We start from the raw sequence: 16,262 nt of genomic DNA on the forward strand, positions 1-16,262 counted from the left end.
CCTCTGATGAAATCTGATGTGTATGATGCCATGAGACTTTCTCATCCAACAACTGAGTGTAAGGGGCTGTTCACACAAAGCATGGACACTAATATTGTTATGCAACCCTCTACACCAAAAAAGCACCACCCCCAGTCCAGTACTGTTTAGTTAAAATGACTAATATGCATTTAAACATGGTTATCAAGTTTATTTCTAATTACTGAGGCTCTATTTAATAATACTTGAGTATTATAATATTGACTGACTGATTAAGAGTGTACTTTCAGATATTTAAAAAACAGTACCATTTTACAAACATTTATATATGTGTGTGTGTGTGTATATGTATGTGTCTGTCTGTCGAGTAAACTAAAAAAATGTACTAGCCAATAGCGATTCAATTGCCAAGGTGTCCATAGAGGGTTGTATTAACTTCATAGTTATCATTCTTGGAGTGAACAAGAGGACAACAATTTTAGCCTTGGTTCATATCATTCATGACATCTCTTAAGCTTTAGATCAAATGAGACATTTAGGAAGCCATACTGTCTGAAAGCTCTGTCTTTGAAGTGATGCCATAGAAGATCTATTTTGGCTTCCCGAACGAACCTCCTGAAGGACATTTTTTAGAAACTAAAGAAACTTTTTTTCGCTTTGAAAGAACAACGGAAAGCATCCGTGGATGTTAAAGGTTCATGGAATCACAGATGCCAATAAAGAACTATTTTTAGAGTGTATACAAGGAAAGAGATAGAAATATTGACTGGTTTGTCAGATTTTACCATTTAGACTGAGAAAAAAAATCAGATTTCACACCAGATATGGATATGATTAGGATTTGTTTGTAAACAACAGATTTCATGCGTTTTCTGTTGTTCACACTTACAAAAACCAAAACCGGTTTGAATACGGATTTGCCAAAAAATCCTTCGAATTGATCGGACTTCCTCAAGACCTGATACTGGACCACTGGACAAACATCTCATCCAACAATATGCATCTGAACACATATCGCCATTTGACAGTCAATCACTGAACAGACAGAATGATTATGAAGATGAAGAACGAGAAGACAAGGCTTCAAAGTCCTTCTCCAAATGCGTTTTATCAGTCCACCCAGTGCTCAGACCTCACTGCTGATGGGGCAATCTCAGGCACTGAATTTACATACATCTGTCTGGAGGAGGCTGAATGTTCTCGTACAGCTCCTTGAATACCATCCGAATCACACTGACGCCTTCAAACTAACCAGAAGGGAGTCGTTAACACCATTTCGAAGAGAATTCTTCACAGATTTGTTCAGAAAGACCATGTGAGATGTGAATTATGATCATACAGTAGCAAGCGACTGCCTGGAGGCTTTACTGTGGTACTGCGTTGCATAGTACTGATATCCATTTGTGCTTGTGTTACGTCTTTGATATAATAATCTTGGAATCCAAGATTGGATACAGAGAAATGTCCTCTCTGTTTCTCATCTAGCACCATGAGATGTCTTCCATACGCTTCGACAGCAAACACTACACAATGAGTGTTTGCTGTGAGTTTGTACAGGTGACATTGAGATCGGTGAGCGCAGCAAGCCCCTGAAAGCCACACGGAGCACGACAGGCGCACGTCGCACGCTGTCTTGTCATGGAGGAGGACCCCTGACAGGAAGGCACGTGGAGGCAGATGTCAGGGCTCACGTTCCTCAAATGTGCATTTCCTAAAGCGAGCGGGCAGGTGGGGTTATTGCTTTGAGAGTGTTTCCGGGGCAGCTGTGGCTGCAGTGTCCGCGGTTGAGCAGGGGCTGGTCGGGGGGCTCGGGACGGGGTGTGAAAATGGGGCAGGAGCGGGTACGAGCGTGGCTCTTGTGGCCTCCTGCGTGACAGATGAGCTCGCTGACGGTGCCCAGAGGAGGCAGACGCCGCTGCCGGTGCTCCAGACGATCCTCTTTGTATTTAATTGAATACCAGGTGAGGAAAATGAACACAAAGCCCACAAACTTGAGGCTGGCGGCCAGGCCGAAGTACACGAAGCGGAAGGAAGTGACATCGTACTCCCAGCACGAGCCGTGAATGCCGCAGTCCTGCTGCCAGAGCATGCAGGTGGTGTCAATCACCGCACCAAAGTAGATTGGTGTGGGGATGTAGGCTGCAGACATGGAAAAAGAGAAGAATTGTGGTAAAAGGAAGATTGAATTGTTAACTTCCCATTTGCAGTCACTTTTTAGTTCTGTAAGCTTGAAATTTGATGCTGCATTTGTTTCTGTCATTTTATCTAACGCAAATGTATGATGATGTAGTTTACGTTTAAGAACACAAGGTGGTGCTATATGAAAAGCTCTGCTGCAGCGTTAAACAAGGCTGATGGCTTTCATAAAGTACACTTTTAAAGCTTTGCATTCTTTAAGTAAATCAAGCATTTATGACTTACCCAGAGTTCTTAGTAGCACAAACTGCATTCCTAAAGCAAACGGTCGTTCTTGCTCTTCTACTGACCTACAAAAGAAAATTACTTTATTGTATTCTTTAATACCATCTGCTACTAATTGCATGAATTGTCACATAAATAAATTATGATACACTACCATTTAAAAGATTTAAAGAATTTAATTATTTTTGAATAAATGCTGTTTAAAAAAAAATAAAAAAAGCTTCCTATGCATCAAATAAGCCTGAAAAAAGTACAGTTTGCACAAACATACAGTATTGTTCAAAATAATAGCAGTACAATGTGACTAACCAGAATAATCAAGGTTTTTCGTATATTTTTTTATTGCTACGTGGCAAACAAGTTACCAGTAGGTTCAGTAGATTCTCAGAAAACAAATGAGACCCAGCATTCATGATATGCACGCTCTTAAGGCTGTGCAATTGGGCAATTAGTTGAATTAGTTGAAAGGGGTGTGTTCAAAAAAATAGCAGTGTGGCATTCAATCACTGAGGTCATCAATTTTGTGAAGAAACAGGTGTGAATCAGGTGGCCCCTATTTAAGGATGAAGCCAACACTTGTTGAACATGCATTTGAAAGCTGAGGAAATGGGTCGTTCAAGACATTGTTCAGAAGAACAGCGTACTTTGATTAAAAAGTTGATTAGAGAGGGGAAAACCTATAAAGAGGTGCAAAAAATGATAGGCTGTTCAGCTAAAATGATCTCCAATGCCTTAAAATGGAGAGCAAAACCAGAGAGACGTGGAAGAAAACGGAAGACAACCATCAAAATGGATAGAAGAATAACCAGAATGGCAAAGGCTCAGCCAATGATCACCTCCAGGATGATCAAAGACAGTCTGGAGTTACCTGTAAGTACTGTGACAGTTAGAAGACGTCTGTGTGAAGCTAATCTATTTTCAAGAATCCCCCGCAAAGTCCCTCTGTTAAAAAAAAGGCATGTGCAGAAGAGGTTACAATTTGCCAAAGAACACATCAACTGGCCTAAAGAGAAATGGAGGAACATTTTGTGGACTGATGAGAGTAAAATTGTTCTTTTTGGGTCCAAGGGCCACAGGCAGTTTGTGAGACGACCCCCAAACTCTGAATTCAAGCCACAGTACACAGTGAAGACATGGAGGTGCAAGCATCATGATATGGGCATGTTTCTCCTACTATGGTGTTGGGCCTATTTATCGCATACCAGGGAACATGGATCAGTTTGCATATGTTAAAATACTTGAAGAGGTCATGTTGCCCTATGCTGAAGAGGACATGCCCTTGAAATGGTTGTTTCAACAAGACAATGACCCAAAACACACTAGTAAACGGGCAAAGTCTTGGTTCCAAACCAACAAAATTAATGTTATGGAGTGGCCAGCCCAATCTCCAGACCTTAATCCAATTGAGAACTTGTGGGGTGATATCAAAAATGCTGTTTCTGAAGCAAAACCAAGAAATGTGAATTAATTGTGGAATGTTGTTAAAGAATCATGGAGTGGAATAACAGCTGAGAGGTGCCACAAGTTGGTTGACTCCATGCCACACAGATGTCAAGCAGTTTTAAAAAACTGTGGTCGTACAACTAAATATTAGTTTAGTGATTCACAGGATTGCTAAATCCCAGAAAAAAAAATGTTTGTACAAAATAGTTTTGAGTTTGTACAGTCAAAGGTAGACACTGCTATTTTTTTGAACACACCCCTTTCAACTAATTGCCCAATTGCACAGCCTTAAGAGCGTGCATATCATGAATGCTGGGTCTTGTTTGTTTTCTGACAATCTACTGAACCTACTGGTAACTTGTTTGCCACGTAGCAATAAAAAATATACTAAAAACCTTGATTATTCTGGTTAGTCACATTGTACTGCTATTATTTTGAACAAAACTGTATTAAGCTGCTGTTGTCTACGATGAAAATTAGATGTTTCTTGAGCAGCAAATCATCATTTTAGACATTTAAGACTCGGGAATGGCTGCTGAAAATTCAGCTAGCAAAGGAATACATTACATTTTAAAATATATTACAATAGAAAACAGCTATTTTAATTTTTTATAATGTTTCAAAATATTCTTAACTATCAAATAAATGCAGCCTTGCTGAGCATAAGGGACTTTTTTCAAAAATGAAGTCATACTTATCCCAAACGTGCTAAACCTGCACTAATGATTAATGTTTTAAATATATAAAAAAATCACCTTTAACGTCATCATAAAAGATCAGAAACTTCAGTTACTGTTTCCTACCTGAGAGTGACGATAATGGCAGAGGGCTGTGCACAGGCTGTGATCAGCGTAACGATGAAGAGGAAGATGAGGAAGGGGATGAGCGTGTTGCAGGTGCGATCACACTTCCCTGACACAGCGAAGCCGTTCTCGTTCAGATAGGTCTTCACTATGACCAGCTGGAGCTGGTTCCCTTGGCCGCTGGCGGCCGGAGTGATGACCTGCCTGCTCTGCACACACGCACAGTCTGTGTAGTTTCTGATCTGCATTCAAAAAAATACACAGGGACATTACCACAGATATTCAAAGAGTTAAAAGACAATGTTGCAATGCAATTCTGTGATTCCGAAAAATATTCATATTAAATTACATTCATTCATTCATTCATTCAACTCGAAACTAATAATAATACTAATACATTTTTAATAATAATAGATTTTAAACAAACCTTTAAAAAATATAATAATAGTTTTGTAATAAATGTATAATTAATAATAAGAATTAGGGATGCAAAGTGTATGCTCTGACCCAAAAGTGACAAAACATGCTGACACCAATTAGCTTTCTCATCCGCTTTTTTTTTTTTTTTGAATAAAATGGACACTGTCAGTGACTCAGATCAATATGCAAAGATACTGAGATTAGATGTTTACATGTATAAATAGATGTAGCTTTAAGAATAAGATTTAAAATCAGTGTTTAGCATTGGGTAGGTCTTGATTTGAAATGATCTGTGCTGTCTGAAATATTTGGAGCATCTTCAGAATGACATGCAGTGTGACTCACCCCGGTGCTGTCATTGCCCACAGTGCTGCATCCTGCCAGGCAGGGGTTGAAATATGTGATGCCATCTGAGCCACAAACAGGAGCATACTCGTTGATCCGACAGCCACAATTCACATTACAGCCTCCCGTCAGGTTTCTGTGGGTCAGAGTGAGGGTCGGCCTGAAGAAAAAACACAGAGGGCGAACAGTTTGAGAATAAAACGCATCGCATCAGCTGCTGTAGGCAATATTTGGAATATTTCAAATGCATTAAACATGACCTGACATATAACATTTTCTGAGAAATCACACTTGTTTGTGTGACAGGCTCTGTACTTATGCATTGGCTAATGTGAGAACCCGTTAGCCAATAAGAAAATTCATGAATGCATATTATATATATATATATATATATATATATATATATATATATATATATATATATATATATATATATATATATAAAACAAAAAAAAAAACAATATTACTGGGCCATATATACTTGCAAACACACATACATATTTAATTTATTTATTTAGAATTTATTTAATTAGTATATAAATGAATTTATAGTGAATTATATTGAATTTAATTCATTAAAAATTTGTAAATATTTATTTTTAGTTCTTTAATGTTCAGCCAACAAGCAATGATCATTTAAATCTCAGATGTTTATAATTATTCTAATACATAATGCTGAATAAATGAGAGTAGCTCATAAAAATAATCTAAAATATATATTTTAAGATATAATATATTAAAAATAATATTAGGTGATTGAAGATGTTGGCTAATATACTGATCGGTTTCATTTTTGTAGAAGATTTTGGCCATTAGTTTATCAATATCTAGAATTGTTACTAGACTCTTTTATATAAAAGGTTTATTACGTTATGTATAAAAGCAGCTCCAAAATGAATATTAACTATATGATCTCAGACTTTTAGACTGCCATCTATGGACTATGTTTAAACAGCAACCACTGTAAGTAGTACAGAACAGTACACTAAGATTTATTGATTAATTGTCATTTGACTATATAAAAACTAAAATGACTTTCAAAGCCAAATCTTTTCAAATCTCCTGAAGAAGATAAAAGAGTAAGACGAAAACCGGCAGACAGTAAAATAAATGAAAAGACACTGTATAAACAGTTATTTTAATGCCGTGGGAACGGCAGGCGAATTCAAACAGAGCTCTTTCCCACATTAAACACAGAGCACTCAGCACCAGTTCTGGTTGACTTTACATTATCCTCTCAGATCTGCAGCAGAATGAGGGGATGAATCCAGCATAACAGCCAACAAGACGGACAGAAACAGCAGCGATCGCAATCCAGTCTTTAAACACTAAATGAGACAGATCCCTCTGCTCTAAAACTATACACCATAACAGTCCGTTCTCATTCTTCTAGGACATGAAGAGATAACATGGTGCATAGGTTCCATAGAAGAAAATAGGACATCCAGATTTGCAATGACATGAGTAAATAATGACAGAATTGAACCGGTGGACAAACTGTTCCTTTAAGCTTCAGTCAACAAAAGCAGTTTTCTCATCAAGGTCACCCGAGCTGAAACAGCTGTGGTTAGGAAATGAATAAATAATAAATAAGAGCTTCTAAATGTGCACGTGTCTCCTGTAGCCATAAAATAATACTGTTATAGTACATACAGGATGAGAGAGGCTAACCTTGAGAAATACAGAAACAGTTCGGATGGATGTCAGATGTAAGCGTTGACTCAATACTTCTACATCTGTGTCTGACAGGGGAGCACTGTCTGTTAAAAGGGCCTCACACTTTAGTGTCAAGTCTTCCACAAACATGCAGTCTCGCTGGTCAAGGCTGTGCAAACTCCCATACTGCAGACGTCAGCACAAGAAACTTTGTAGAGAAGCATTGTAAGGTGGACGAAAGGACATAGATAATGAACTTTAAAGCCTGATTTGTGCATTAATTGTGCATACTCAATAGGTACAGAGACATTTAAGAAGGACAAAGTTAAAGCTGCAAGCAAAAAACCACAAAATCAGACACGTCTTTTCAGACCATACGTACAGACATATGTAAGGGGGCATTGAAATGCAGCATGACGCAAGAAACAGTCCTTCCACCTGCTGTTCAACATATGCTTCTTATGTCGTTCGTAGTATTTTAGTGTTTATACAACCCCAGTATAACTGAAACCTCAAAACATAAATAGCACATCCCAAATCACATCAGCTCTTACACTGAAAGGTTTTAATGCCTGGTAATTCACTTACCCTGTGGTGTAAGGGATATTGATCCCGCCCAGGTTTATACTCTCACAGCCCACGATGAAGAGCGTGGAGAAGCACAGAAGAGACACCCCGCTGCAGATCATGGCCAGCTTGGCCGACTCACGAGCTCCAAGCTTCAGTTTCTTAATGATGTAGCCACCTAGTACAATGCCCACCCCTGCGCTGGGCACGATAATGACACCTAAAAGAAACGAAGGATCAGAGATCAGTCAGAATATTCATCCTGAAAGCCATTTATCATAATAAACATCAGACTTTAATGCAATGTGTATCCATGATGTATATATCCGAGGTTACTCTACTTAGAATATTAGATGTGAAACAGAAACTGTAGAGCCAGTATTACAAAATCTAACATTAAAAAGGATATAAATCACTCGCTTTTCTAAAGAAACACTGTCCGACACCAGCAGGTAAAGTTACAGCGATATTAGTCTCCTCTGAGCCCATTGAGTTTTAACAGACTCCCAAAGTGTGAGTTTGGTGGGGGGTAATTAAGAATGAATGGGGAAAATCATGTGAGAGGAGGCAATGCCTCCATCCTGATATGATTGGATATAAATGGCTATGATCAGCTGTGATTGGTTCATTTGTTAAATGCCGTCTATTGTGTTTGTGCAACATTCTGCGTTCGTGAATTAAAAATATAATGACATTAATGTGAAGACTAATTAAAAAAGTAAGTAAACAACTCACACACTTGGGCTGCGTTCACACTGCGAGCTCACTGGATAGCTGCTCAATTATGATTTGTTCTCAGATCTGATTTTTTAGTATACATTGTTTACACGGTTTACATTGTTGTTTTAAATGTGGATTATCATATCAGATTTCCAGTGTGAACCGATCATGGTTCTGAACTGAGCCGCATGCACAAAAGAACGATATGAAAATGTGGATTTGGCAACACTTGCACAGCGCGTCATCATACAGAAGTAAACACGGAGGATATAAAGTAAGCGATTATGAGTTTATTTATAGTCTGATCTGCTGCAGATGCCAGCGAAATTATGCACAGGCAATATGAAAAAATAAAGACAAGTGACAAAAGAAAGCAGAGTTTTGAAACTTTTATGAGCCCTCATATTTTGCTTGTAGAGTTGTCACTGTAATACACACGAGTTCTGACACATCTCACTTCCACTGAATACCTTTCGCTGCTGTCTTGATAACTTTGGGTATGTAAAATCGATGAAGTGTCTCCGGTCAGCAGGGAATTATAACGAATTTCGATCTAGAGTGACGTAAAAGCTGCATGAAATCTGTCATGACCGTTTAAGCCTCGTTCACACCAAGAACGATAACTATAAAGATAACTATAAAGATAACGTTATTAGCGTCCACACTAGCGAACGATATCGTCTGTTTATTCTGAGCGCATGTGCGTCTACCGCTTTAAATCCTCGAGCTCGTTATAGCAGGGTGGATTTTGATTTGATGTGAATGTTTGTATCGTTCATCAGCTGGAAAAAAATCTGAAAATGATTCCAACGATACCGTTTCTCTATGCCTTTATTGTTATAGTTGTAGTGTGGACTCTTTAATATTCTTTATTATTCTTTATTATTCTTTAATATTTAGAACGATTTTTAGAACTATATCTTTATCGTTATCTTTATAGTTATCGTGCTTGGTGTGAATGGGGCTTTGCATTGCAAAACATCTGACATGGATCAGATTTAGTACCACATATTGATCTGAGTCACACGTGAGCAAAAAAAAAAAAAAACCATTTCAGATTTGGCCCACATTTGCCTGTGTGTGTGTGTGTGTGTGTGTGTGTATGATAGATAGATAGTAAACAAAAATTTAATTCAAAAAAATTATAGAAGAAAAATGTGACAATGCAGCTTAAGGAAAGGAATGTCCATATATTTCTATGGGTGGAAGTTAACACAAAACCTGAAGAATTTGTGAACATCCTGAACATAGATCATAGGACCATCATGAAAAAGAAAAAACATCTGTTCATGTCACAACTGTTTGGCTGTAGATTTTAGAGTCTAAAGACTGAAGCAAAAGGAAGAATAATAGTAAAAAATGACCAAGGACAAACGTTTATGTAGTGATCAAGTGACTAAGAACCACAGATAGACATCAGAAGCTAGCAGAATAACAGTGAGCAGGGACAGAAATGTGCATGAGACAGAGCAGTGTGGCACACGTGCTGGCATCACAGCTTGGGCTTTGAAAGTCAAAGCTGACTGCTGGCAGTCCGAGGTCACTGTAAATCCATTGGGTGCGGAAGGCAAGCACATGGCTGCTTTCAGCATGGTCAAGAGTGAGTGCTTTGTAAAAACTAATTTATAACACGTAGGAAAAGCTGGGTTGGAAACAAATATCACACAATAATCTCATAACACAATCTAAACAGAAATAAAAAAATAAAAAAAACTCAGTCCCTTTTTGATTCAGTCATGGTAACCTCTCTAAAGGATTTTTTTTTTTTTTTTTTGCGAGCTAAACCAAGGAGGTCTACTGTATATCCATTAGCATTCTCATTCATCTCAATGACAGTTGTGTGGTTGGTGCAATATACTATTCTACTGCAAAATGTACCCATTTTATTGGCTGAGACAGCTCTTTTAAGTGTACTTTATTCAGCAGTCCTTGAGTAGAAATGAGAAAATAGTCAATTTATCGCTTTTAGCAATGATTTCCATGGTGAATTCTTTTTTACATCTTTTAAATGATGTAAAACCTACACCTTTTTGAACATGACATCACATGACATATAATAAAATTTAATTGAAATTGAAATTATATTCCCTTACACTTATAAGCATACACACACACACGCACACACACGCACACACACGCGCGCACACACACACACACACGCACACACACGTGCCTCATTAGTTTATTGCAATAATAAATTATAGAAATCCACTTTTTAACATAATCAGATATTAGTTATATATGTTCCTTAGCTAACAGTTAAACCAACTAGCTCAGCATTGTGTTAACTGACAAAAATAAGGCACTGGTAAAATAAAAAAAAATAAAAAAATTAGCTTCTTGGAAAAAAGCATATCAGAATACACATCTAATTTTGAATGGTCGTCAATTGAGATCTAATCTAATCTACTACCAGGGGTTATCTGGACTATAATAACCAGACAAACGTTTACTTCTTGTGCTAAACCAGCAAGGCTGTCTTAGCCAGCCTACTTCACCAGTTAGACTAGTATGGGATTAGATCTCTGCCACAATTCTGCACGCGAAAAAAAATATTGTGAGTTTTGTGGAGAAAATGTTTGTCTCACTAAAAATAGAGTATTTTCAGCACATGAAATCAATTTTGCATTTAAAAAAGGTTTTTGGATTTGCGGAGACCTTGTCTTCAGACCTTGTTCTTCAAACAGTGGTACAAAAGGATGTGATGCTAGTTCTTCAAGATTCACTACTTATGTGTCTATAAAGATCATACATATATAAAAAAATAAGTATTTTACTACACTTCATTATGTGACTCTTATTAAGTAGGGGTCATTTTAAGGATTCTACACTTAACCTTAGTCTCTGAGAACCTGACATCTTGTACTTCTGGAGACTCCAGGTAGGTTCTAGTTCTGGAAAATGGCTAAATGACTAAATGTTTCCTGGTGATTTCACACGTAATTCTTCACCTTAAAGGGGGGGTGAAATGCTATTTCATGCATAATGAGTTTTTTTACACTGTTAAAGAGTTGGATTCCCATGCTAAACATGAACAAAGTTTCAAAAATTAAGTTGTACGTTTGAAGGAGTATTTGTGTTCCAAAAATACTCCTTCCGGTTTGTCACAAGTTTCGGAAAGTTTTTTTCAGTATGGCTCTGTGTGACGTTAGATGGAGCGGAATTTCCTTATATGGGTCCTAGGGCACGTCTGCCGGAAGAGCGCGCGCTCCCGTATAGCAGAGCAGAGAGAGGATGAGCACAGACAATCAATGATCAGAGCGAGAGCGTCGCGAAATGTCACAAAAGGAGTGTGTTTTTGGTTGCCAGGGCAAGACAACCCTGCACAGATTACCAAAGAAAAAACAGCATTAAGGGACCAGTGGATGGAGTTTGTTTTTACAGAGCATCAACGGAGTTGTGCAAGTGTTTGTGTTTGTTCCCTGCATTTCGAAGATGCTTGTTTTACAAACAAGGCCCAGTTTGACGACGGATTTGCGTATCGTTTATTTCTTAAGGATGATGCAATCCCAACGAAAAAGGGTCACGATCGTGTGTTGGAACCGCAGGCAGTGAGTAAAACTGCTTAAAATATCTCTGCCTCCTTGTTAGTGTGTCCCCTTCCATGCCAGAGACCCGGGTTCGAGCCCCGCTCGGAGCGAGTTGTTGCTGCTGCTGCTCTCATTCAGTTTCAGCCTCGGGATCTGATTCTGGATCATAAATAAACGGCTGAATCTGACTGTTAGCCATGGTTTGTTTTGGATGATGTTTTTTTCCTCAAGGTAATGTCACAGCTTCCAGACGCTCTCAACGCAAAAGCCTACTGGCGCTCGTGATTCTTTAGCTCCGCCCACACGTCACGCCTCCAGTCGGTCGTGTTTTTCCGGGAAAAATCGGTACAGACTGTCTTTCTCTTATGAATATAATAAAACTAAAGACTTTTTGGAGTTATGAAGGAAGCAGTACTACTCTATAGGTACTCAAGATTAACAGGATATTGAGTGAAAACGAGCATTTCACCCCCCCTTTAATATTTCTCATAGGCATTTAATAATTTTAGACTTTCAGTAATTTTTCACTTTCAGCCTTCATGAATAATTATATATAAATTATAAATGATTAAATACAAGATTAATAGTAGTTATTAAGATTGATGTTGTTTGAGATTGGTAAAATGTTCTTGGAAAAAAATATGATCAGAATACACATTTAATTTTGAATGGTCGTCAATTGAGATCTAATCTAATCTACTACCAGGGGCTATCTGAGGGTGGGCATCAGGTGAGCAAGCTAGTGAAACATTGCACATGCAAAAGAGAAGATTTGCACGAATCCAAAAACTAGATTTTTTTGCACTCAAAATACTTTCTTCTTTGCAAGACAAACATTTTCTCCACAAAACGTGCGTGTGCTAACAGTCCCTTTCACACGCAGAATTGTGGCAGAGATCTAATCCCATAGACTAGCACCAAACTAGCATAAACTAGCCAGGAAATCCATGGCAGTAGACTTCAAGCTGATTACACCTAACTTCATTACACTTCATCAAATGCTCACACACCCACACGTGGATAAACACACATACCCTTCCAACCTGACAAGGTGGTAAGAATGCCTGTTCGTGAGACAGCCACGGCTGTGTGAAGCCAACACTGTGTTCCTCTGGGCTATATTTAGCCAGAAGTGCGTCAGGAACACCTCCCTGTCATGAAAGGAGAAGGAGAAACAAGCACTATTCACACAAACTCTCAGTGTGTCTAGAAGGAGAGTAGAGAAAGTCTCCTTGAGAGGATGTCCTGGGAGATTCGGCCCCGGCTGCATGCACAGCTGGCAGAGAGCTGCGTCTGTGTTGAGGAGGAGGGCAGCATGGGACATACAATGATTCCTGTAGGCCACAAGCTGGAGCAAAGCAGGGTGTTAATGACCACAGCCCACTGACAGATCTTTCTCGCACACCCTCTCTCTTTCTCTCTCTTTCTCGCTGTCATTAGTGCTGTCTGAAGTCACATGGACTTGAAGACACAGTGAGATGCATGGGAATAAAAATAGTCAAGAAATCCACAAAGACACACTTTGTTATTAAGCCTCTGTTTCGCTGTTAATAAACAGACAGTTCTAACTCTTGAGGGGTCATATGATGCAATTTCAAGTTTTCCTTTCTCTTTGGAGTGTTACAAGCTGTTCGTGCATAGATAAGATCCCTTAAGTTCCAAAGACTAAAGTCTCAAACCCAAAGAGATATTCTTTAAAAAAGTTCAGGCTCATCCATGCCCCCTTAAAACGCCTCGTTTAAACATGCCTGCACGTCTATGTCATTATGTGGGAAGATTTGCATAACACCGGACAAATATTCATGCAAAGAAATGAGGAGTAACTTTGATTCTCGCTGTAGTATTGTTGCTGCCGCTGCTGCCATGTCATGGAGACACTGTGTTTCATTGTGAAAGTGAAACAACTACTGTCCAAATGAGGGCAAGATTAGAAAGTGTTTGCAACGTATTTAATGGAGGACTGTTTTCTGAACCTACAATGCCTGGTGTTCTGACTCAAAGCCTGTAAGTACATTTTCATATTTAAAGTCACATGCTCTAGGCATTCTGCCAATCACAACACACTGGATAGCTGGCCAATCAGAGCACACCTCGCTATTCAGAACGATGAGCTTTGTAAAATTCTACACGTTTTAGAAAGGCGGGGCATAGAGGAGCAACAATAATGTACATTATGTGGAAAATTATGTTTTTTTTTACCTTAAAACCACATGAACACACTGCATTACACCATATAATGTTCTTTTTAGCAACGTCAAATGACCACTTTAATTATGATTAAATGAGTCTCGTTTAATGGCACAATAAAATATAGACACACACCTGTGATGCACATTCTACAATACTGCGTTACTGTGTTGCAAATGACTTACACTTAGACAAATGTTATTTGGCCAAACAGTTTTTTTTGTCTTTTTCTGATGGTTAATATTAATTAAATAAAGTAAAATAAAATGGTAATAATAATTTAAAAGTTATTCAAAGTTAATTCAAAAGATTTGGTACTCACCCTACCATAGTGTGTGTATATATATATATATAGATGTATATACAGATAGAATAGATTTATGCTTTCATTTTGAATAGAAATCTTATACAGCATTACAGTATGTCGATCCAAAACGATGATTGTGCATTAACAGCTGTCAATCATGTCAGTACACAAAAAACAGTATGAACTTATTTACACAGTGCATTTTTAATTTTGGTTGCGCATGCGCACCTGTGTACCGTTTATGTTCACCCCTGATAATAACAGTAGATTCATTAAATAACATTAATATTTTTTATTAATTTATACATTAATAATTTGACAGCACTATTTATAATATTTATAATTATTATAATAATGGTGATTAATCACATCCAAAATAAAAGTTTTTGTTTACATAATGGGAGTTTTTACTGTGTGTATTTATTATGTATATACAAATACAAACATATGCATGAATATATTTAAGGAAAATATACTGTTTATATATTAAATATATTTATATATAATATAAAATATTATAATATTAATATACAAATGTATATGCATGTAAATATTTTCTAAATATATACTGTATGTGAATATATATATATATACGTAATAAATAAACACAGTACACATACATATAGTATATAAACAAAAACTTATTTTTTGGTGCGATTAATCACAATTACTAATTTGACAGCACTTACAATAAATATAAACTATAGAATTTTTAAAACAAACAAACAAATAAACACTTAAAAAAATAAATTGTGACTATTGCTTTATTTTAGAAACTCAGCACAAATAAAAAAATTCATTTTTTAAAGCTGATACTTATAGCTCTAAATCAGACTGGATGAGCCATAGTAAAATAGTTGATATACACACTTCTGTGATCACACATTAACTTATTAACCATTAACAGTCTACACTTAGGTTAATTAAATGTATTTTGATTAACATCGTACACAGTTTTTAATGCCTCTATAGGAACAACATGGACATTCTTATAGGTGACCTAGGAACACTGTTGAAGACATTGTTGAGCTGTGATTTACAACTGAATTAATTTGTAGGAAAGCTGGGAAATAAATGTAGATCTGAGGCTTTCTGGCCTCAGTTTTCTGTTTTACGGTATACCATCTGTCTTTTGTCCATCTCTAGTTTATTGCAACTGCAGTCGTATAGGCTAAAGGAAATCTTGGCAGCCGTTACTGAAGAAACAGCACAAAAACGACAAACTGCTCGCATCTCTTGATGTGTAAAACATTCAGGCCTGTGTGAACGCTCTGACTTCAGCAAGGTTTAAATCAGAGAACATTTTACTCGTTTCTATTTGAAGGAGAGACCTTATGCATGAGGGTTATATGCTGATAGCCAAAAAGTTGTTTTCCTGTTATACTCTAAGAACACACAAGCACAGTTAAAAGAGTCCGCATAGCAACCATAGCATTAATTTGTGTCTCTCCCTGTATCCTGGCAACAAGCTTAGGGGCAACAATAATAACTCTTAACCAGAACCCTGCTAGTTCATACACAGACACTAATCACTGAGACGCCACTTTATTATTATTGCTCATATTTGGAAAAGCCATTATTATTAATGTGCATATTTAAACAAAGACTACTTAGCAAGTAAACGTAAAAATTCCCAAACCCCAAAAATTTACAAAAACATTTAATTAATTGCATTTAAATATTCTACAGAGCCCTAAAATCACCTGTACGACAAAGGTTGACATTATTAATATTAATAAGTGCATTCAAAACGATTAATCGTGATTAATCGCATCCAATGTATTTGTCTGTGTTTACAAAATGTGTGTGTACTGTATACATACAAAATACACACACACATACAGGAAATATTTACATAATTCTAATATATTTATTTTTACATAT

At 37.3% G+C, this 16,262-nt stretch overlaps 1 protein-coding gene across 3 annotated transcripts in view; it reads right to left on the reverse strand.

The window, feature by feature from the left end:
- Positions 1 to 16,262, reverse strand: part of LOC128013375 (solute carrier organic anion transporter family member 5A1) — a 58,785-nt gene that overhangs the window by 1,545 nt on the left and 40,978 nt on the right. For 2 of the 3 annotated variants that reach the window (XM_052596321.1, XM_052596324.1), the window contains exons 6-10: positions 7,656 to 7,854; positions 5,412 to 5,571; positions 4,647 to 4,888; positions 2,401 to 2,465; positions 701 to 2,118 (exon numbers count right to left, since the gene is read on the reverse strand). In XM_052596321.1, coding sequence (XP_052452281.1) covers positions 1,691 to 2,118; positions 2,401 to 2,465; positions 4,647 to 4,888; positions 5,412 to 5,571; positions 7,656 to 7,854 — 1,094 coding nt within the window. In that variant the 3' untranslated portion in view covers positions 701 to 1,690. Of the gene's footprint in view, positions 1 to 700; positions 2,119 to 2,400; positions 2,466 to 4,646; positions 4,889 to 5,411; positions 5,572 to 7,655; positions 7,855 to 16,262 lie in introns of those variants that run through there. The other variant, XM_052596322.1, reaches the window with a different exon arrangement.

Source organism: Carassius gibelio, chromosome B24 (genome assembly GCF_023724105.1).
Source record: "Carassius gibelio isolate Cgi1373 ecotype wild population from Czech Republic chromosome B24, carGib1.2-hapl.c, whole genome shotgun sequence".
NCBI classification, from domain to species: Eukaryota; Metazoa; Chordata; class Actinopteri; order Cypriniformes; family Cyprinidae; genus Carassius; species Carassius gibelio.